At 37.5% G+C, this 23705-nt stretch overlaps 1 protein-coding gene across 1 annotated transcript in view; it reads left to right on the top strand.

Moving 5' to 3' along the window:
- Positions 1–23705, top strand: part of TMEM131L (transmembrane 131 like) — a 76224-nt gene that overhangs the window by 36226 nt on the left and 16293 nt on the right. Inside the window, 21 exon segments of the mRNA XM_032686681.1 lie at positions 605–677; positions 680–720; positions 1402–1406; positions 2644–2755; positions 6508–6585; positions 8244–8397; positions 9846–10013; positions 10930–11035; positions 11663–11816; positions 12447–12459; positions 12462–12616; positions 12901–13005; positions 13385–13479; positions 14077–14215; positions 15200–15309; positions 16930–17002; positions 19095–19237; positions 19862–20004; positions 20309–20495; positions 21465–21650; positions 23213–23362. Coding sequence (XP_032542572.1) covers positions 605–677; positions 680–720; positions 1402–1406; positions 2644–2755; positions 6508–6585; positions 8244–8397; positions 9846–10013; positions 10930–11035; positions 11663–11816; positions 12447–12459; positions 12462–12616; positions 12901–13005; positions 13385–13479; positions 14077–14215; positions 15200–15309; positions 16930–17002; positions 19095–19237; positions 19862–20004; positions 20309–20495; positions 21465–21650; positions 23213–23362 — 2390 coding nt within the window.

The following is a 23705-nucleotide window of genomic DNA, read 5'->3' as shown; positions in this document are numbered from 1 at the left end:
AACTGATTTTTTTAAACAACGTATAACAATATAATGCATGTTTAAAATGAATTGCTGTGATCTCGATTTGATGAAGCCCAGATTTTATCCTCTGCTGATGCACAAAGGGGTTTTATTAGGTTTTCATTTGATTTGTGCTTTTACTATGGCTGAGTGGTTATTACTGTGCAGACATAAATGTCATTGTTCTTTCAGTTAAGACTATCTGGTTACTAATGGTGTTGCCTAAGTTCAACTTTAACTCACTTGACTGTGTATCACAGGGGGATTGATTCACTTTGTAATAGCCATCTATATGTGGGGAAGTGTTTTTGTGCATGCAGAGGCTGTTGGTGATGCATGGTTAACAACAAAAAGAAGCCTTGACCAATGAGGCCTGAGCTAGCTGAGAAACTCCAGCCATTATTTGGCAAGCTACTGCATGGTGTCAGTTCTTCTCTGTAGTGAGAGTTGAGAGTTGTGGACAGGTGAAACTTCTCAACACTGAAGTTCTGCTTAGTGAGATCTACAGATAGGGATGTATGTGTGAAAATAGCCACTGGGCTGAGTGGTGGGTGTGTGATCACTGGCACCAAGCAAGCAAGCTTCTTTGTGATCTCTGCAGGTGATTCCAGCGATGGGAAAGGTGTCTTTCAGAGTACTCTTCCTGCCAACAGAAGAAGGCAGTATTGAAAGCTCATATTTATAAATACCTCATCTCATGGAGTACTTTCATGTCAGGTAACCAGTCTTGTTTTAGCTTGAGTTTTGGATTTACTTGTGTTTTATAAAGTGAGTTTCATATTTTTAGGAGACTATCAAAATTTGTTGAATTCCTGATACAAATCAGGTGGGGTAATATCAACTATACGTCTCTTTTACCGGATCACGCTAGTCTCCTGATCACATACATGTATATGGTTAAAATTACTACTGTTAGTGGGGCTACTTGTGGTTGTAAAAAGAAGTGTATGTGCATACCTACAAGATCATTGTCTAGTTGGTTTCATATACTACTGCAGTCTAGACTGCCACTGTGCTGGAATGCATTTGTTATGAAAAGCCCATTAGAAAATATTTTAGGTGCTTTTCAGCTACTCTACAGGATTTTATGTAAACACATTAGAGATGTGGTGCAGGGTGAGAAATTTAGGCCCTTGAAACATGAAGTAGAAGTAATGGTTGTGCATTAAAGCTGTCTATTTTCTAATTAACTAGTGAACTCCAGCAGATCTTTGGCTTTTTAAAAATTTTATGAGGGACATTATATACTCCAAATTCTTGACTTTTAAAATTTGTTAAAGAAAAATTTTAACTCTAAATTCAGTGATTTATAAAACAAGATGAGCTTTAATCAATCATTTAGCTATTTCATCTTCATACTTTGATACTGTGCTGGAAAACAAAGCTCCTTAATTGAAGCTTAGGTAAGTTCAACTGAAATACATGTTTTGTAATACAAACTTTACATTTGTCTAGTATTTATTAGAGGAAATGCCACATTTGACAGGAACATTTCATTAAGGATGAGGAAAAAGTGCATTATAAAGTGATTGACCTTTTCTTTTTGACATCCCTCCTCTCCTTGTGCTCACTCCTGAGCATTTATTGCCCGAGTCAGCTCAGCCAGGGCCTTTTCAACAAGTTGTAGGGAAGCAGTTGTCAGTGCCACCTAAAAAAATCAGTTTGTTTCCTATTAGGCTGAGGCAAAAATCAGTAGCAGACTGGTTTTCATGGACATTTTCACCAGTGACCTGAAACAGAGGAAGTAGCTGCGTTGATTTCAACTTGCATTAGGTTTAAGAGTTTCAAAATCAGGCAAACTCAAGTGTTTGATGCACAGTGCTTTTGAGAGCCCCAAAGTCTTGAAATGTTTGATGTCTCTAGAGCATTTATACAAGAGTATGTACAGAAGAATCATCCACATGGAGATGAGTTACCATTATAGTAAAATGTACTTTGTAAATACCTCCATTAAAAAAAAGCCATATTCCCTCTCATCTGGTATTTTCTATCTGTAGTCAGAGATCTTCAGTGAACACAGAATGCATTTTATTATCCTCTTAATTAAAAAGATGTGGATTTTCTATTAAAAAATAATAAATCTTTGCATACATGTGGAAAACCACAAGTAATTTTTCTTAACCTCTGATGATGCCCCCCTCCTCAATGTCTCCTGGCTCCACACGCACCCCCCCCAGTTATCGTGCGTCTCATTCTCATAAACTAATCTTGGTGGAGCAAAATATAAATGCAGTAAAACCATACAACTTCAATGTTCTGAAAATTGCAGACTTTGAAAACCAAAATGATCAGAAATTATTTTACTCAGTTTTTAAGGTAGATGGCGATATATTGTATTGTAATTGCCTGAAGAATACAGGAGAATTTAGGTAACTTTCTTTTTGGGATAACCTGATACTCTGCTGGTGTGTGTCTTTGTAATAGTGCCTGAATGAGTGAAGATTCTAAAGTGCTATTTATGTGTATGGTTACTTTCTACATTGGAACTTTAATGTCAATAAATAGTCTTTTGAAAGAACCTAATGTGAAAAGCTGATCTGTTTCTTGGGAAGATTGTTATTATTAGCAAAATTATTTTGTAAGTTGCTGCTATAAGTGAAATACTAGATGTTGATGTAATGAACTTTTTTTTAACACCAGGTTTTTTGGAACAGGAACTCTGATGTCTTCTCCAGAAGAACCTAAAGTGCAGCTAGCAAATGCCTACTTACTGCTTCCACACATTCAAAACATCCAGGCATCACACACACTGGTACAGTATACATTTTGAGTGGAGATGGAACCTAAATCTGCTTAACCATAGGAGATTTTTGACCCCCAGGTTGTTGGATGCAAGGAACATTAATAAAAAAATCTGAGTACCAGTGGCTGCAAGAGAGAATTGGTTTCTGTGATCAGCTGCTTTTATGAGACAGTCTTTGACATTTAAACTATTTGCACTTGTTCTTGTTCATGCTCCTGTGCTGGGCTGTTCTCTCAGTTGTGCTGACAAAACTAGCTCAATGGGTTTTTGTCAGGTAGTATCTGAAAGTTGTAGGCATGCTGTTTTACAGTTCAGTCTGAATCCCTGAGTAGTGAAGTTCTGGGGAACATTTGACATTTTCCTTACTGTAGAGTACAAGCATTATCCCATGCTTTATTTTGTGGGGAGTACAAGCTTGAGGTCGTGTTTTGCAGCATGATACCACCTGGCACTAGTCTTGTTGCAGGACATGATTGTGAGAAAGCATTGACTCAGTTCTCTGGGTGTAATTTTGCTGTGCTGTGCTGTAATTGAGGAATTACTCTTGCTTGAGGCTCTGGCTGTGGTCCTGATCCCAGGGTTTCTGGTCTCCTGGCTCACTTGTTGGAGGAAAGAAGAGTTGTGTCAACACTGAATGTTTTAGTATGTCCACGTGGCCATTCAGCAGGGGCTAGTTAGCACTAAGCCATTAACAGATTGGTGGAGCCCATATAGGTCATCTTTGTTTATTCCAGCTTCTGAGGTGTAGTCTTTGCTCTAATTGCCTGGGTTTTGGCCATTGTTTAGTAGTTGGGTGGCACTAACAGCAGCTACCTCACTGCCTCAGTATGTTCAAATGGTGTAAATGTCAATGGAGGAGTGACATGCAGGGTAGAGGGCCTTATCATAGGAGGCAACAGGCGTCTCTTTGCTGACTTCCCAGAGGAGTTCGAAGTTTGTGAACTGATGAACTTGGGAAATACTGCAAGTACTGGCCAGGAATGGAACACTTGTTAAGCTGTGTTTTGGGCTGGTGCGCAGAGGCTCAGAGAAGCAAACATGTGGAAGTGTGGTGCTTGGGTGTGGAGAAAGAATGTAGTTGGACAGTAGAGTTTTCTTGGTGTGCCATCCTGATAACTGCCTGCAAAACACTGATGAAACTCTGCTGAATCATTTTTGCAGGGACAATTTATTAACACCATTCAGAGTGGAAATACCAGTTTAGGGTCTGTGACTGTCCAGCACAGAAACTTTGAAGGATTGACCTACAGGAGGAAGAACAGGCTTGTTCAGTGTTTGTTGTTTTTTAACGATACTGTAGCCAAACTCTAGGAAGTGGCTTGAACTTTACAGTCCTGATAATGATGCAGGAATATATCCAGAAATCTTTTATAGAGCCATATCTGATTGACATCTCCTTGATGGATGAATTATTTCCTAAGTAACTGCCTGCTGTACTCTCCCCCAGCAAGAATCCTAGACCTTTGTCAGAAGTAGGGCTCCTTGTAAATCAGATGGATGGTTCAGATTTTTAGGGTTTTATTGACAGAGGCCTCTGTTTCTTTAAAATTTAAGCGTGAGAACTTACCAAAACTGGCAAGAATTTAATTTGTGTGGCTTCTATCAGTTGTCTCTGTTCAGTTCATATAGTATTTGTGGGTGCTGAGTTGTGAGCACATACAAGTGTATGTGCCTGCGTACCTGATACATAATAGAGGCACCAGGTAATGAAGTGGAAGAGGTTGTACTGATTTGCAACGCTTTAACTTTTCCGTGCTGTGACACTCCTTTTCAATTTGCATCTGGTACAAGCATTCGCTGCATAACTCAGCTCTCTGCTCTGATGCATTAGCAGTGATATTTACAGTGTAAACAGAGTGCTTGCACTGCTGGGAGATGTGGATGTGGTCCTGGGTTTATCTTCTTGGAAACTCTGCTTCTGACAGTGTTTTCTTCTCAGATGCTTTATCTTCTCTTTAGGGTTAACTCAGAGCCATCCTGTTGGTGTTGTAAGATAGTGGGCATGACAGTTACATGTCTATTGTCTGCCTTAGAGAAATGCAAACCCATTTCCTTTTCTGAAGATAACTTCACAAATAAGTAAAAATTTCTCATAGAAAACAGATCAGCATCAATATACCCCAATAGCATTTTTTCCCCTCTGTACGTTTTACATTAGCAGCTTTCTATGTTAGATCTATACCAGGTCAAGAAAAACAAAGGCTGGAAAAATATAATGTACTTGATTTTTTTTTTTTTTGATGGTGATATGGGGGTCTTAAACTACTTTAAACTACAGTGGCATTGAATAAGGACTAACAAATCGTTATTTAGGACAATGGAAGCAGTAGTATTCTCTCAAGAAGCACTCATAATGGAAGTCTGAGCTTAAAGGTTTATCTGAGGTGACCCTCAAAGTTGTAACCTTATTGCCTCGTTAAAACTCCACTAGCAACCGTGACTGTGAGAGGTTAGGAAGTGGTGCATGTTTTGGAATCAAATGGGGGTTTTTTCTGCTCTCAGAATTTGATGAAGACAAAAGCATCTGTAAAAAAGAAAGGAGGTTGCAGGGGTTCAAGTTGCTGGGGACAGGGTTTGAGTCGCTGCTGACCACCTTTGCAGGGGTTACATCGCCCTCTTGTGTGAAACTTCAGTCATTTTAGTATGAAATCCTATTAAATAGGCAATGCAGGTATGGGCTTCATTTTTCCAGTGCTTTTATAAAACTGGACCCCGTGAAATGCCACACTTGTGGTAAATTTTGCTGCTCAGGTGCCCCCTGTCTGCCCCCTTCTTCCTGTCCTAGGGAACTATGAAATAGGATACTAGAAACTTTCAAAAGTTTCTTTGGTTTTCCTTTTCAGCATCAAATTGTTAAAATTCTTTAGAAATCAGTTTCATCAACACCTCCAAAAATTTTAACCTGCAGATACCTATTGAGATATTTAGTTCAGTATCACAAGAGAAACAGAGGGCGGGGGTTCCATATCGGTTTCAAAATTAGATGGAAATTTTGCTGTAATTAAGGCACTGATAGATCTGTCATTCTGATTCTGGTTTTTGTTTGTTTGTTTTTGTAATTTTTTATTTGATTTAGAATCAAGACATACTGGCTGAGCAGTTTTGCAAATAATTTGACACTGCAGATTTTCCAGATAGCTTTCATGAACTATACTTGGCTTTGTTGGTGCTGTTGCCCCATTAGATTTATGAGTGCTTTACAAGGTAGCAAAGTCAATGTCATCTTTTATTTTATTTTGTTTTCCCATTCCAGTCAATAAAAGGCAACACAATCAATAAAAAGGCGAAACAAGTATTTTCTATCTGTCCATTTTGGCATGAAGCCTATGTATCAGACCATGTCCAAGAATTATTATGTTCTTGGCCTAGCAGCTGTGTTTCAGTATCCAGTCAACAAAGAAAATACACAGAAAACAAGGAAATGAGCTTTTGTATTATACAAAAGGGTCTGTTGAATACAGTTTTTTGACATATGAAAGTTTATTAGAATTCTCATGCAGATGCTCTATAAATATTGAATGATCATGTGTAATAATACTTCGATAAGTAAATAGATACTGATAGAGTCCTGAAATTTGGAGACTGATTGATGGCCTACTGTATAGAGTAGTCACATTCATTTTAAAAATTCCTTACATTGCTTTGTTATGTATGCATGGAAGCAGTCTGTTATCTTTATAGTTTATGGTATATGAATCAGATTTATGTGATATCATTTGAAGCAATGTGCTTGATGTTTTCTTCACTTTTCTTTCTTACAGGCAGAAACTATGAATGCCACTCTCTTACGGGTTCACCTTGAATGCAGTTTACCTAATGACACATATCAGTTAGTTAAGGTATGTTTTATTATTATTTTATCTATTTAGGTCTTCTTATTTTAAGCCAAGCTTAGAGGGATGCTTTCTAGAGCTCTAGAAGTTTTAGCAACAATGCAGTTTTCAGTGTCTCAAAGGGGAATTGTGCTTTTATAAACTGTATCCTGGGATACCAAATAAATGTGACACATGTCACACTAAAATCTTTAGGAGAGAGGGAGATGAAAAAAGATACCCAGCACTCCATAAACGTCCAGAGACCAAACCAGTACCAATCCAACAGGCTAAGTGTTCTAATGTGTGAGTATTGTACTACTTACATGGGGCACAAAACTGATTAGATCCCTGTAATTTCTTTTCTCCAGAAATGTCTCACGAATGTCTGGTTCACAGTGAGAAGTGATCACTGAACTGAGGGGCTGAAGCCTGGGCTGGCTGGTCCATGTTCTTGGGGGTCTCTGGAGGAGGCCATGGACCTGGGCCATGAGGAGGGACGAGTATGTTAGCAGAGACGCCCCCTCCAAAAGCACTGAGGCCCAGACTCCGTAGCTGTATTTCTGTACATTGCACGTGGCAGCTGTTCTATGCTGTTCATCTTCATGTTTGGTTCTTGCATTGCATAGTGCATAGGTACACCTGAACATTTGAGGTTGCATGGAGTGCAGCTGCCTGCTCTTTGATCTGAGATTCCCAACACCATGCCTGTGCTCCAGTCTCCATGGCAGCCTCCTCTCCTGCTCCTGGCAACCATTTCAAGAGCTAAGGTTTTCTTTGATGCTGTGTGAGCGGTGAGCTGGCATCCCATTCCCAGGCACTTCCTGGCTCCTGCTGTACTTCCTTGCTGCACTTCAGATTAGCTGAAGGTGTTTTGCTGCACTTCTGAGAGCACTTCATGTGCCAGTTCTCTACTCCTCCATGTCCTGAGCAAATTAGTCCTTTTGGTAGGGCGTTGGAACTAGGGTTTAGCAACCTTTGTGGTGTGATGCAGAACCAATTTATGTTATTCATTGTTGATTGTCTAGTTTTGTTTTGCTTTGTTGGCTTTAATTTTTTGTGTGAAATGGTGTCTGTGTCTTTGTAGTTGCTAGGACTCAACTGTGTTAACAGCAACCACTCTTACAGATAGAAGTAAGATCCTGCTTGTATTTATCTGAAGTATTCTAGCCAGACGACAGTGTTTTCTATTAAGAAATGTACATGTATGTTTGTTTTTTTAAAATTACTTCAGTGAGAAATGGAGACAATAAACAGGATTTGGAAAAATTAACTATAAACAGACCAGTGAACATGAACTGTCTTCCTACCATTAAGACACATGCATCAGTCTGTTTATGGCACATTTTATTGAAGGCAGAGGATTTAACAAAGGAAACTGTTTTGCAGTCCCTGAGGTGAGACTGACTAAGGCAGTTTATGAATTTGCATTCTCTCAAGGTTCGGTGTCCTTTTTAGTTGTTTTTGTCTTTGTTTTTGCTGTGCTGTCTGTACTTGCACTGTGTTTGGTTCTTCTGAGATTTTAGCAGAGAGCCTAATTACTCCTGTTTTGCCAGCGTTTTGGTGCTGGAAACCTTGTATATTAGATAATACCTTTGATTAATTTCTCAAGATACCTTACTGTAATGAACTTTTTCTGTTCTATCCCCCATCACACACCCCCCATATCTCTTGTCTCACTTCAGAGTTGCTGTTTTATGTCTGATGATCCAATGCTGCTAGAAATGAGCTTAACAGTAAGAGTGGAAAATGCCCAGCAAGATTTTATGGAGCACAGACAATACTTACTGGAGAATCTTTTTGTTGTTTATGTAGCAATGGAAAAAACAAAGACCTCAGGTAAGTCCTAAATATGTCTCTAAATTGTAATACAGCTTGGTTTTATACTTAAATTGTAAATGTGCTAAATTGAATAAAATTCAGTTACAGCTTAATTTCATGAGTGAGGGAAACCAAATCAGTTCAGTTAAACACAGCTTGTCAGAGAATTGTGTAGTTACCTTAAACACAGTTCTCTTCATGAAGGTAACAGTTGCAAAGTTGTAAACTATATGTTTCATTCCTTTATCTGTTTCATCTTTATCATTCTTGTATCTGTTTTTTATCATTTTTTTTCTTTTATCTGTTTCATCTTTTATACTATTTTCATTCTTCAATCCTCCACGCTTATGCATCTGCTTAAGTAGTATGGAAAGATGACATGGTCCTTTGATTTCTACAACTGCATTTCTGATTTCCCATTAATTAAATTGACCATAATGGGACTGTGGATGCAGAATGGTTTTTACAATACTGGGAATATTGGCCGTTTTGGAAAGTAGGCTAATGAAGTAATACAGATGTCCGTGTCATTTCTTCTTGTAAACTAGAATTCCACAGGCAAAACAATCAACTCCTTGCAGTTTCTTTATGCTGCAAATCCTCTAAATCCAGGGGATTTTAAATTATCATAGAACTTTGCACTCTGTTAGAATAGCTTTGTATTAGACTGCCGGTTTTATTTACTGATTGGAGAAGAAGGAACTGCTTAAGAATCCAGATTAAAATAATATTTTTTAACATACTTGTTAAAAATGAACATCTTTTGTCTTTTACTTTAGGCAATAGTTTGCTACCCTACCAGGTGATAGGACCATTCCTGTTTGATCCCAAAGCACTGAATCTGGGTTCACATTGTCTCTTTAGAATGCTTTCTATTTAAAGCAGCGAGCCAGGATCTCGTGTAGCTGGTGCGATGCAGAACAGTTTTTACTTATCTCTCTCCTGCTGTTCATAATCTGGCCCTTAGAAAGTTACTTCAGCATCAACCATCCTTCTTTCTTTCTCTTGTCACACAAAGATTTTAAATTTAAATTAGGATTGCTTCTCCATATGAGTGATTGCTTCCATCCTTGATGAACTTACCTTGATGTTTGTTCTTTTGGACAGGTCATTCATCAGTAGATGTGCATATCATGCATTCTGGAACAACACCTTGTGCATATACAGGTAATTGTGGTCTTCAGGAAGTCATAATTTAGGGTGTTGAATTTGATTGGGGAATTAACTCGCTGGCTTTCTCTAATAGCAGATTGATTTTGCTGATAGCAAATGTCATACTTCTAAATTTTTAAAATGTCCAAATGTCTAATAAATCCTTGAGACGATGAGTTGTAATTCAGTAATGGATTTTTTTTTAATGACATAAGAGCTGTTAACCTGAATAAAAATTCATGTGTTGATTTAGAAGATATGAGAAAATGGCAAATGGTAGGTTGCAAATTTGACAAGAAGATAGACTAATACAGGAGATGCTATACTAATGGTAGTACTGCTACAAAGATGATCATGTCTTGTCCTCTTGCAGGAAATACGGCAGTTGTCACAAAAAGACACACCACCTGTGGAGTTTGAGCCAGTACTGCTATCTTCATCGTCTACTAACTTTACAAAAGTTGCTTCTATTTCTTGTAAAGGTACAGGATACATATATTTAGAGATAATATGATTAAACAGGATTTGATTATGAAAGGGTAGCTTTTTTCACCAGAGACCCTCAAAGATCTCAAAATCAATTTGTCTGGACTTTATTGAGAAGGAGCATGAATTCTTTCTGCTAATTGTTTCCACCATTTTTGTATATATATACTTCCTCTTATGCTGATCAAAGGCTCTAAGGAAGGGGAAGAAAACATTTGCTAAAATGTTAGCATAATTATTGAATATGCTTTCTCAACATCCTTTTATAATATGCATTTTTTTCTGTGTCACATACGTTTGCTAAAAGGCTATTGTGTTTGGGTGGTCATTTTCTATGACATTTCTTGGCAGGATCATTGAAGAGGTTTGCCTGAGACCAGACGTGTTTGTGGCAGAGGTTGACATTTCAGTGTTCCTGACTCCAACCTGTTTTCCATTCTGACCACTAGACTGCAGTGTACAGACTTTTAAACTTTTATGAAACAAGCTGCTTTCATAGTGACATTGAGACATGTTTTTCCTAGCAATAAAAGGGCAAATGAGAATAAAGAAGAGACTATTATGTTAAATGATTCTTTTTCAGAGCAGTTTTTCACTTACTAAAAGGAGGCAGTGTGCACTGTTACATAAGAATGCTGTGTCAGTGACATGTGGTTAAAATTGGTCAGGTTACTCTTTGCAGCCTTGTTGTATGTGTTTTTGAAGGTGTTTAGCATTCGTAAATTCTTCTTGAAGCAAGGCTTGAAACCTCTGAAAATTAGGACTCGAGCAATTAAATGCTTTGCTCATCTCTGTGAGGGTTGGACCAGCAAATGTTCCTCTTTATGGTGTTCTTGCAAATCTTCACATGAAAATCATTGTGGATATGCTTTGTCCTGGCTGATCTATTCTGTGTGTCTGCTCTTTGCCCAGCTGCATCCTGTGACAGTGAAAGTCTTCATTCTGACAATAAGAAGAACAATGTATTGGAAGGCACTACAACACTAAAAGCCTGTCTTTCCTGTCCTGTAATGGAAGGGTAGGTTGACAGTGGATTTTTGTATGTTTGTTAACGTTCACTGGTATTATAATAAAAATTGTAATGTACTTTTAAGAGAGGAAGTTAACTTGCTTTGTCACTGAATGATTCCAGGGTCAGTGAAGAGGCTTCTTCCTGTTATTACTGTGTCATTTGGCAATACAGACCTGTGACATGTCAAGCAATAGTTACATATTTTATCCCAAGAAGAAAAGGATACACCTTAGCAAATCATATCATATAAATGTTGCTTAGTCTATGACAACATTTCCAGCAACCTGGTTAATGTAATGCAGAAGCTGGGTAGTTTTAGAAAAAATATGAAGTCTTTTCTTTCTTCAGTCATCTTTTGCCAGTTTCATCCAACCTGCTGTTTCACAAACCAGTAAGCAATGTTGTACTGTAGCATAACCAGAAGGTAGAGGTTTTGCCTATCTCTTTTACATGGTTTTTGTAAATTTTTACTCTCTTATGTAATTATTAAAAAGGACATAATTTTGTTCTTCTCTGTAAAAACTTAAAAGAGCTTCTTTATGCAAGAATACTGAGTATCTTGTCTTGTATGGACCACTTATGTGTGCTCAAGGACTATTGCAGATGTATTTTGTTTTCTGGATTTACTTACAGGTATTTTGATGTAGATCCTTCTGCAGCATTGTTTCATATAGAACCACATCATAATACTTCAGGATTTTGGTCCATATGGTTTACAAATAATTTTTACTTCAGCATTGAATTGAATGAAGTCTTCATAGCCAGAGAAACAAAGAACATAGTAAAGGTAAGCTTTATTTCTTCTTCATACAGTGTTTTGTCTCTGATTTAAGGATATGGACCTTTGACATAGAAAATAGACTCTCTGAAGAACTTTGTGTTGTCAGAGCTGGTTGGAATCGGTTAAAAATAAAGGTATCTGTAACTGTTAGGTCCTGAAGATCTTACTGTCTCGGGAGGTATTATTCACTGTCCAGCTTGCTTTTGTATTGTTTTATTAACAACTGTTCTTTTATTGAGTTACAGCTACAGATGCATCAAATTATAGACTCTTGCTCTGTTCTCAGAATTGTTACATGTGTGTTTGTGCTCTTCAGGATTCAGCATTTCTTCATAGGCCATAATAGAAGTCTTTAGTGCATAGATGAGCTTTGAAGTTTAGAAGGCGAAGCCAATAATTTACTCGTGCAATTGCTTGATTCAAAGCAGGCAAATCTGGTTTATGAATACATCTAAATGTCTCTTTTTGTATTTTGATAGGAGATTTGCATATGTGCACTGTGTGGGTCAGTTATAGGCTCATATGTGCATGTAACAGCAAAAACATGAAGGAAGAGAAATTTTACATTTTTCAAGATATCTCTTGCACCAGAAATGGTGTATGAATTGTAATTCAGTTTTGTTTGATTCTTTCTAGATTCTGAACTTGATGAACCTTTGACTCTACCTCCAGGCTGCTGGAATGTATTTTCTTTGAAGCTCAGTGTGAAAGACACTGTAACGAATGTGCTCTCTAGTATTTGTTTGGCCACAAATGTGGGAGTCATATTTGAAATACCTCTGCAGATATATGCGACTGTGTCCAAGGTATTGTATTCAGTTGTGTTGATTTATTATTAGGCCTTGCAAACCACAGCAGTGCCTCTCTCAGGCCAGAAATCTGTTCCTTAGTCCTGAAAGAAAAGCTAAGTACCAGACCACTCTGAAACAGTTCTGTAGCTTGAGAAGTCCCCAAAGTTGAGCAGTGATGGAATTATGGTTCTCTGTTTTTAATCTTTTTTTTTTTTTAGTCATTAAAATTATGCACTGAGAAACTGAAATTTGTTTTCTTATTTGTCATATGGTCAATCGTTTTTGTTTTGGTTTTCCAGCAGGGAGATCTTAATTTTGAAGCAATTGCCCACTGTGATATTCAGTGCTACTTGGGAAAGTCTGATTCAGGTAGGCTCATCTCAGGCTTCTTTTGGCATCTGTCAGTAGTTTTATTGTAGAAAATTTATTTTATGTAGCAGGATTTGTAATGAGAATATGATAACATGATGACTTTTCAATGTCATCCATTAGAAATGGTGGCAGTAAAAAGGACTTACTAGAGCATATAAGCCTGTGCAATACACATACTCTTGTTTGGATGTACAATTACTGTGATTTTGCAGATGTATTTCCTTAAGCAAATCTGATGTGTAAAGTAATTTATATACCCTCACATATGCTTACTTTGAAGGGGAAAAGTGGGTTGCCGTTTTTATTTTGGGTCTGGACCCTTTGCAGATACTGATTACTCATGTTCAGAAGTAGATTGATGGAAAGAGCAAAATCTGTTATCGTTTTAGCAAATCTGCTTTGGCAGAAGAGTCTCTCCTGGACCGTTCTGCCTGGGACCTGGATTCTGAGCTTGCAAGTGACCTTTATGGAAGATGGCAAAAAATAAGACGTGGGGAAGCCTGCAGGTCTGTACAGAATCTGTTGAAGTTCTTGATTCAAGCCAGTACAGTGTTGTAAGAAAGAATATTTCTGTTCTGAAGTATTCTTAATTAGAAGAAAATATTTTGGACCTTCCTACACTTAAGTTAGTTGTCTTGAAGCACCTGGAGTTTCAGAGCACTCCAGAAACACACCCACTTTCAGGTCAACCGACACTACCAGCCATAAGTAAGCTTTTCAGATGCTTGAACTTTAGAATGTAGATAATGATCTGACTGTAGTTACCTCACCATGGCTACCTAGCATGAAAGCAGTCAAAGCATGTTTTACCAGATCATTTATGGAGTTGCATGACTCCTTCATCTGCAGGTTGCATAGCAGTCCTTTCAGGATTAGGGTCTTTGAATGGCTTCCAGGGTACTTAGTCCCTGGTGTACATACACATAAGTTACACTGGCTCTCTGCTACTAGGGTACAGCTTTATGGGCTTTATTTTGTAAAGAGCATTTTCAAGGAAAGATAAGTTGATGTAATTATAAATCCTGGCAAATCATCTTTTTTCTTTTTCTGAAAATAAAAAAAAAAACAACTAACAAAGTTTTCTGGTTTTTCCAATAAAGCAGGAGAAGTATTTTAGGATCACCTCACTTTATTCAGCAGAAGAAGTCTGAAGAGGAATCCTTTGCCTTTTTCTTGCCGCGACTGACTACCGAGCCCAGCCTTACTCTCAACTTCAGTGCCACAGCCGTTAAAAGTAGTATGGTGAGGATGGTTGTTATTACGGTTTTCTGAGTGGTGTATGTTTAGCTTGTTTAAATAACAAAGTTTGTGTTTGGTGTTGCTTAGCATTTTCATACTGCTGGTAAATCAGTGTTTTGATCCAATTTAAGATACTAGATTTATATCCCTTTGGCTCTTTGGTAGTTTTCTAGCTACCTAGTTGTAATGTTTTAATACAAGGAGAGGAGTAAAGCAACGTAGGTCTTATCCAACAGTTGTTTGTGGTCGTCAGAGTTTTCCTTGCACGTTGTATAAGTTACATGCTTGTGGTAAAATAATTGAGCAAAGGACTAGGGATAGGGTGTACTGTTATTAATGATGCATGTGGTTACAGTAAAGTCTTCCTCATGCCACTGCCTTGTGTAACAGAAGTGTGTAAAACATTTATGAGAGATACACCACTTGCAGAGCACTCTTCCAGCCACACTGACAATTATGTCTTTCTCGTTTGTCAGATTTAGGTCTCCACTAACCTACCCCATGCCAGAACCAGTCATATGGAAATAGTTTTCATATGCACAATGTGAATTACCTTAATATTCCATGTGTCCAATTTAATCGTTAGTCATTACAGTAATGTGTATAATAACCTGCTAGCACTCAGACTTCTGTGAGAAGGGGTGGCACTTCACTAACTGCACTTTCTTCTGTGCAAGAGCTTTGTTCATGTCTACCTGCATAAATCAAACTCCAAATGAAAGGATTGTTGGGGGAGCGGGGGCAGTCTGTATTTTTATACACACAGTTCTTTGGGCGCTCTTAGCTGATTTTCCAAATTATGACATTGTGGTGACATGTCCTGCTGTTCCATGCAGTCTTGTGCATGTATGATTATACTGCATTAAGACAGAAGCCAGATTGAAGTCCCTTAAAAATGCAGATCATATTACCAGTGCTGAACTGTTTTACCATCCAGTTCTCAAATATGTAGTTTTTAACTTTTCTTTTCCCCTCCAAACTATTTAGGTAAAATATTTCGTACTAAGAAACCCTTCATCCTTCCCAGTTACGTTGCAGCTTCTGCCTCTTTCTTACTACCCTGATCCCCAAGCTTCACTGAGTCTGCTGAACAAATGGTAAAAACTATCTCAGGATACTGTTTTCCCTTTAAAAGATCTATTTGCTGTGCCTTATGATTGTTGCTTATTGTAGTTTTTTAATTTTTCAAAGTGTCACTTAGGTGGGGACAATGTTCTGACTCGTTTTAGAAGATATAATAATGTTCAGAACAGCTTCCAGTATGGTGCTTGACTTTGTAATGTACCTCATCATTGATGAATTACAAATTGAATATGTTTTAAGCAAGTTTCTCTCTGCCAGACCTAAACTGTAGTTAGTCATCTTTTAGGATATGAGGCTTAGTGCAAGCTGCCCAGGTGAGGTGAACAACTTACAGAATTGGGGATGTGCATGTCCCCACAATGCTGGTTGGTATCTATACAGGGTCTGTAGACTGATCACTGAGAAGAAGGTATCTGAACCGTCCCACGAGGAAAAATTTTCTTCTTAACCTTTTCTTAGATAATAATCCAAGTTACAGAGGACACAGGAATCAGGAAGAAAAATTCAGGTCCAGAGTTAGGAACCCCACCATAAATGTTTAGGGCCAGCTAAGTAAATGTTTCTGCATTGTTTTGGACTTCCTGTTTTATAACTGAGATGATCTAATGAGAAATCTAGATTAGAGTTAGATGAGCAATAAAGGGGCGCAGTGAGGTGAGCTGAAGTTCACCAAAATAACCCTGGCTGTCACACTTTGAGAAATGATGTAGTTGGTAGGACTGCTTGGTTCGAGACAGTGGGATTTTACTCATGTGCCGAAGTGTTACTTGCATATTTGGGGGTCCAGATTCCTGTGTAATTGCTTCCTTAACCTCATTTCTTTACATAGGTATGTGTATGTGCATATATATATGTGTATGTATATATATGCACATTAATAACTCATCTCTTTGCATACTAAATGTGATTTCCACAGAGACTCTTTCTAGTGGTTTGAAATTACATTTTCTCTATATTTTCACATTTTAATTTCTGGAGGTCTTCTAGGTTTACAAGAAATCACATCCATTAACTGATTCTTTTTAAGCTAATGTCATTGACAGTTGTGACAAGTGAGTTTTCAGTTTAGTGGCTCGAGGTCCATTAGTCCTCTATAACCTAAATTTTACCTGTTGGTTCTCTTACGTCAGTTTTTAATACCTTCATGTCAAATGGTTATAATTTGTGCTCAGGTAAATAATCAACTACTTACGTGAATTTGATTTGCAAGTTATGTGATGGAAAACAGAAATTTGTCCCAAACAAATCATGAGTAGAAAGGGAGATATTTGAGTAAATTAATGAGATTTAATGATTATTATTCTTAACAGTTATGTGGGCAGAAAAAGCGTTGGGGTGTTTGTATTTGTGTGGCATTAAAAATTTTATTTCTTGACTGTGAGCATTTACAGTATTGTACACTGACATATCTAAAATGCCCAGCCATTTGTCTGTGTTCCAAATGTGTGGAATTCATGTAAAAACTGATTTGTAGTGTATTCTGTTAAAATGCAGACCCGTATTTCACATCTGCCAAAATGAAGTTGTAAAAATAATCTTTATTTTAGAACGGATGCCAGCATGTAAAAAATAAGTCAGTTCAGTTCTGACAGGCTGGGTTTCAAGTGCTTAACTTTTTCTTTTGGTTTATTTAGGTTCGGCATAAATGTGCAAGCTATTAATTTCACAACCACCGAATTCAGGCTAATGGATGAATGTTCTCACAGGGTAAGATGGCTACTTTTGGTAGAAGAAGTGGTCTGGCACACTAGAGAAAGCTTTTCCTAGCTATGCTACTTTTCAGTCATTCCGAAGTGCTATTAAAGCATAGTGTTTTTTTGATTGTTAGGTGTGTATCTTTGCAGTTAATTATTTTTCAGAGTTTTAGTCTGTTTTGAAAACAGACTCAAAAGCTATAGGAAGGGAGTGCATGTGTGCCTGGACACTGTGTGTATGTGTTGAGGAGACCACTGTTTGCATTCCTCCATTGAGACTTTAGCTCCAGGTTGAACATGAAGTGTTAGGCTTTTGAGTCGTGATGTCAGGAACTAGCTGATTATCTTTTCGGTAGAGGGAAATACTGTCCGGTAGTTCAGTGAAGGAGAAGGCTGGATTTCTACATTTCAGCTTTGTGTCATTGCAACTCCCAGATTCAGGTTTGGAATGTCATGGTTCTGCTGGTTCCCATTGCCTATTTTTACATATGTGTGATAACACTTGACTATGTCACACCAGTGCTGAGCTGTGGTTAAACCCTGAGATGATGTGTCGTGGGTGACAGAAACAGAGAAGATGCTGTATCAGGATGTTGGCATATTTTGGTGACCAGAGTACCATCCAGAGTACACAGATAATTTCTTCTTAGACTTATGGTTTGTGCAAAAAGCCCAGAATTCATGTATTTTCCTTGCTGTTTGGGCATCCTCCCAGACTCATCTTTAATGTCCTGTGTAGATACATGTTTCTGCACATTATGCTTTAAGACCTTAATGAAATTTCTTATAAAAAGAAAAGAGTATGTTTGCTGCACTAATCAAAGCTGACCTTTCGTTTTTGGCAGCAGAGTAAGAGTTGTTGTAAAGAGAGGAGACAGCAGTTCATAAACCCTTGCCTGTAGGCACACTCTGAGAAAGAGAAGGTAGTATGTGGGTAGGACTGAGTTTCGACAGTCCCATGCACCATACTCTTGACCAAATGGAAAAATAGTGGTACGTCTTTGCATTAGTGTGTGCAACACATGTTTTTTCTTTAGATTTGAAGAGCTATGGGGAACATCTATGGTTAGATAGGTATTCAGCACATACGAGATGTACTTGGCTTGTTAAACAATCACTAGTTCTTAATATTCAAATTTTTCAATTTGTTATAATTCCCTAGTCACTTTATGTGTAATGAATTGTTAGGTTCACATTTGAGTGCATGCATTTCTTTTTAGGGAGTGACATGGTGAAGTTTGCAAATGTCCTATGTGGCTTGCTTTTAATAAATACTGCCTGTTAAATGCAGGTTCTGAAAGGTTTTTTATGTTATTTTTCATAAAATAGACTAAGAATAAAAATATTTTGAACTGAAAAAGATCAGAAAAGCTGTTAATAAATCAACCATAAATGAAAAACAATCAAGCAAGAGCCTGTTTTGGAATGTTTGTGGTTGCTTTGACTGCTATAGGTATCTGATCACCCCTTTCTAAGAAAAGACCCCAGTTCTGGAAGAGCAAGTTTTAGGGCTATTTTCATTTCTATAGTGGCAGAAAGAATAAGCAATGGTATCAAAACCAAACAAACCAAAAATTTACATTATTTCCAGACTAAGTGAACTTCTGGTAGTTCTGGTTTTCAATAATACAGTAGGGAATTCACTTTGGCTTCTTTCCAGTGACTCAAATGATCAGCATATTTGCCAACAGTCCCTTTCTCACTTAAATCAAGTTGTAAGTCATATGCTGAGGGTATAATGGTTGCCACATTTCCCTATGCAATCAGTACACTGTCAGTTTCTTGCTGTGAAGTGTTTCAGGATTCTTTGAGTATGAAAGACACTATATAATTTCTTTTCCATCTGAGCAAATAAAAACTGTTTTGAAAAAAATGAAGTAATACATTCCTCATAATAAGTGCAGTAATATGAACTTTTGCTCAAATAAACAACCTTATCTGATGTTTTATGCTGTCAAAATGAAAGACTTTTGTATAACAAGTTAGCAGTTTCTGCACCTTGCCAAAATATCTTATGTAGTGCTAAGTAACGATACGGTGCTTTCTTTATTGAGATCTTTAACACACATGTTTTCTGTGAATAAGAAGTGCGTTTTGTTTAACAGAATGCACATCAAGAGGATTTCATCAGCAAGAAATGCAGTTCTGAGCTGCTTTTGTTAAGTTTACAGCCACTGGAAACCAGAAAAGTTGGTGTAATTTTTACACCGCTTGACTACAAAAGAGTAACTTCCCTTATTTTAATCAGGTAAGCCACGTTTCAGTTTTAAGTCAGAATCAAACAACTCCATGTAAAAATGAATTTGCAAAATCGCGGAGCATGGGCAAATGCTCAGAATTTGAAAGCCAGAATACCTCCGATTTTATAGAAAGTGCTTAAAGTGTGTTGTGCCTTATGTCTCAGTCATTAAAAAATACAGTCTTATTTTCTTGATATGTGGTCATTGGGTTATAAAATGTATATGAATATACTGAGGTAATTTTGAGTTAAGAGAGAAACACATTGCATGGCTTTGCTATTTTCAACTTGACTCCATAATGATAGGATTTATGGATCCAGTGAGTCTATGTGCAGCCAAACATTGGTTATCTTTGTAGGAAAAGAGTTTATGGAAGAAGAAACTATTTTTACTAGGTGGCACAATTATCTGGTGGCAGTGGTTACAAAACTTGTTCCTTCACTATGTGAAATTCACTAGTGACTGGTTCTGGAGTGATCCCATCTCTATTTAGGGAAAACCTGACCAGTTTTGGCCACTGACTCTGTTACTGAAACACTGTTGTTGGTTTGGCACTTAGAGAGCAAAACCGTGATTTTGCAAACTTAATTTGTGTTTTAGTGACTGATTGCTTGATTTTTACATTATGGCAGAAACAACTTAACTGTTCTGGATGTGGTCAATGTAGAAGGCTTTGGAGCCAAAGAATTGCTTAAAGTAGGGGGAAGACTACCTGGTGCAGGAGGATCTCTTCGATTTAAGGTGCCAGAAGCTACGCTAATGGACTGCAGACGACGTGAGTAAGAAGACACAGGTCTCAAGTTTTGTAGCTGGCTGCATTACTCTGTAGTGATACTGATATGGTACATTAATGTTAAGTAAACAGAATGTTAAAAGGTGAACAGCTTGGTCATGAGGGTGTAGATTCTGTTTTACAAAACACTCACTGAGAATGGTTAAAAGTTCTAGAACTACACTACTGCATAACAGTTTATATTAAATGTTTTATTAGATTGTAAATAAAATAGCTATTTACTTGTAAATGTAAGAAAGTAATTTTTATGCACTGTTAAATGATTGCTCTCTTTTTTTCCTTTAAGAACTGAAAGACAGCAAGCAAATTCTATCCATAACGAAGAACTTCAAAGTAGAGAATATTGGGCCTCTTCCTATAACAATTTCATCGATGAAAATCAATGGTTACAGTTGCCAAGGATATGGATTTGAAGTGTTAGACTGTCAGGAATTTTTCCTGGCCCAGAACTCATCACGAGAGATCAGCATTGTGTAAGCGCTGACAAATTTGCTGACAAAATAACTTTAGTGGAAATTTGTGGGTATGATACTGCAGTAACATACCCACACTCAAACTTGCGAATGTAAATGTCATAAACCTTTCCTTAGGGGTAATAGTAACAAATGGATAATATAATAGTGTCTCTTTACAGGACTCATAATTTCTAAAAAGCAGCATACATACTTTTATCAGTACATTATGAAGTAATAAATTAAAACAAAAGAGTTGCCACAATTTTTAATTTGATTGTTATTCTCTAGCGTGTTCAGAGTAGCCTGACTGTAATCTAGTCATGTTTTCCAAACACTGAACATAGTCTAAAACTGATTCTTTTTAAAATCCTTTTGAGTGAAAGATACTGTGACTTAAGCATAAGTAGAGTTGATATTACTATATTAAAGTAACTGCGGTTTCCTATACAACAAGTATCATCTCTACTGATTAAAAAGGCAAGTGATACCTTCTAGCAGTACCCATGGCAGTCAAATAGAGTAATGAGGTGGGTCAGGGAAGTGGAGGAAGACATAAATCTGTTGTTTTCTTCTGCTTTCCTTATCTTTCCAGCTTTGTACCCTAGTACCTGGCCCATTCTGAAATTATGCTGCCTGTACTCTTGACAACTGTGCTTTTGTTAAAGAGTTTTGTAAAACCTGAGTTGTTCACGTGCACCTCCTTGAAAAAAGGAAAACGAGTCACAGTAACGAGAGTATTGTGAAGAGTCACAAGAAAACCACGTATATTACCAACTGAAGATGACCTAGAAGTCTTAACTGCTGTTAGGTGCTAATGCCACATGCACAGTTTAAGCAGACAGTGGACATTTATTTAATTACCTTTTTTTTTTCCATATTATTAAATCAGGAATTATTTTGTATTTTTTGTATCAATGTGACTTCAGAAAATTAAATTCAACCCAAAAATGGAAAAGTAACACTAGTTCTGTCTGTTTTTCCTAATAGATTCACTCCTGACTTTACATCTTCCTGGGTAATTCGTGAGCTTACACTGGTGACTGCTGCTGATTTGGAGTTCCACTTCACACTCAATGTGACTCTTCCTCACCATCTATTACCACTATGTGCAGATGTGGTGCCAGGCCCCAGCTGGGAAGAGTCTTTCTGGAGGCTCACTGTCCTCTTTGTAAGGTAATGCTTTAAGGGCCCTTGCAACAGTTTGAAAGGGACCTGCCAGAGAAAGATCAGGAAGCACTTTTGCCTTCTGTTAGATTTTTTGTGATGATAGGATCTTAAATCTCTACTGCATCTGTCTCCCAAGAGTCCTGCCAGCTGACTGTGACAGCATAGGTGTGGTAACAGTAGCTGGTGATGGAGTTGGCAAGCATTTCTTGCTGCTCCTCCTGATAAACTTCCATGTTAAGGCTGCAATGAAAAAGGGTTCGGATATCCCCATGGGAATTCTCAGCATACGAGAAGACTTGCTCCCACCACAGTAGAGACACACATGTAACATGTTAGTATCTGAACATTATAAATAGAGTTGAGTGGGCTTGAAGATTCTCTTTTAAGTATTCCTGGAAAATTAACGTGAATTTTATTTATAGTTTCAGACAACTACTTGAGGACTTGCTTCTTCTGCTTCTTTTCTCCTTTCTCATGTCAAAAATTATTTGTGTTTATGGTTAGTTTTTGCTAGGCACACTGCAAAACAGGCTACCCCAGAAAGATGGTGGGGCTTGTGTTAGCTGACTCTTTGCTGGCACATGCTAAACTGCTTTGAAGAAGACTACCTTTGTAAAACAATGAAGGGTTCTGCTTCTGCACATACTGCTTTTTTTGTTTTCCTTTACTGACTTTTCACACTGAGTAGTGTGAAGTGAATGCTGTGTTGGGCACAGGTGATGTTCAGTGCTTTTATCACACCAACCCTGAATTCCTGCAAGAAGCAGTGACTGTGAATGTCACGATGGTAACATACATGTGCTGATGCATACCCGAGATCTTGATGCACACTGTGGTGCTGCTTGCGTTGTTTTGACAGGGAAAACAGAGCACAAATGAAGAAATAGCAGTGACCACATTGTGTGGTTCTAGATGCAACAAAAAAGGACTGTAGGGATCTGAAAAATCGGGAATTTCTCATTCTGTTTTCCTGCTAACTGAGAAAGGTGGTTTGATGAATTATAAAGATTTTTGTTCTGATCCATTTATTTTTGGTGCAATTAATACACCATGTGTAAAGAGGATATTTTGCAGCTTCATTTTTAGTTCAGAAATATGGTAGCATTTGTGGCTCATTTTATGCCAGCATTTTCTCTAGGAGAAGAAAGAGACAGTATTAAATAAATATCAAAATAATGACACGACTATCATGAATGAATAGAAGGCACTCAGAAGACTGATAGGTATCATTCTACGATATACAGTCATTAACTTGTAGAAAGACTTCTAAATTATCTCTAAATCAATGACTAGCTTTTTTAGAAGGCACTTTTTCTTTGTTAGTTTTTTTTAAAACTCATGACTGAGTTATTTTATAGACCTAATAACTAGTAAGGGCTATAAGGAAAAAAAGGAAGGCTATTGCAAGTATTATTTTTCAAAACTATGTTGAGTTTTCTTGTCTGTCTTTTTACTTAGAATTTACTAGCAAAATATTTCAAAAGTGCATCTTGTTAGAAGCTTTTTAACTCTTTCACTGAATATTTCTGGAAGTTGTAGACATCAGTATCTATTGTTCTCTTTGGCAGTTTGTCCCTGCTTGGAGTGATTCTGATAGCCTTCCAGCAAGCCCAGTATATTCTAGCAGAGTTCATGAAATCAAGACAGAGGCCAAATCCTAACTCTTCACCACAGCAGAACAGCAACTCTGTTGACGTAATCAGCTCCGATTCCTACAAGTAAAAATACTTTTTTTCTTCTTTTGTACCTTTCTGTGATGCTTTTTGTCTGTTTGTATTGTGATATTGCTGTGGGCTGGTTTAGAGGAGATGGTGTTCTAAGCAAACTCTTTTCAGAGAACTTTCAGTGTTGTGGTGTATATTTATCTCCACACAAAAGAAATTGAAGAACTCAAGGGTTTATTAATCTTGTATATTGCCAATAGTACATAAGGAAAAATTATGTGATGAAAGTAAAGGATACACCATGTGTGGCAACCATGGAAAGAATGGAAAATACACTGATGATTCACAAATCTGACCCTCTTGAGTGGTCAGTTACACTGAAGCATATAAGTGTGTT

The sequence above is a fragment of the Chiroxiphia lanceolata genome, chromosome 4 (genome assembly GCF_009829145.1).
Source record: "Chiroxiphia lanceolata isolate bChiLan1 chromosome 4, bChiLan1.pri, whole genome shotgun sequence".
Taxonomy (NCBI): domain Eukaryota; kingdom Metazoa; phylum Chordata; class Aves; order Passeriformes; family Pipridae; genus Chiroxiphia; species Chiroxiphia lanceolata.
Note: the sequence above shows the minus strand (reverse complement) of the source record. Positions and strands in the feature narration are given on the sequence as shown.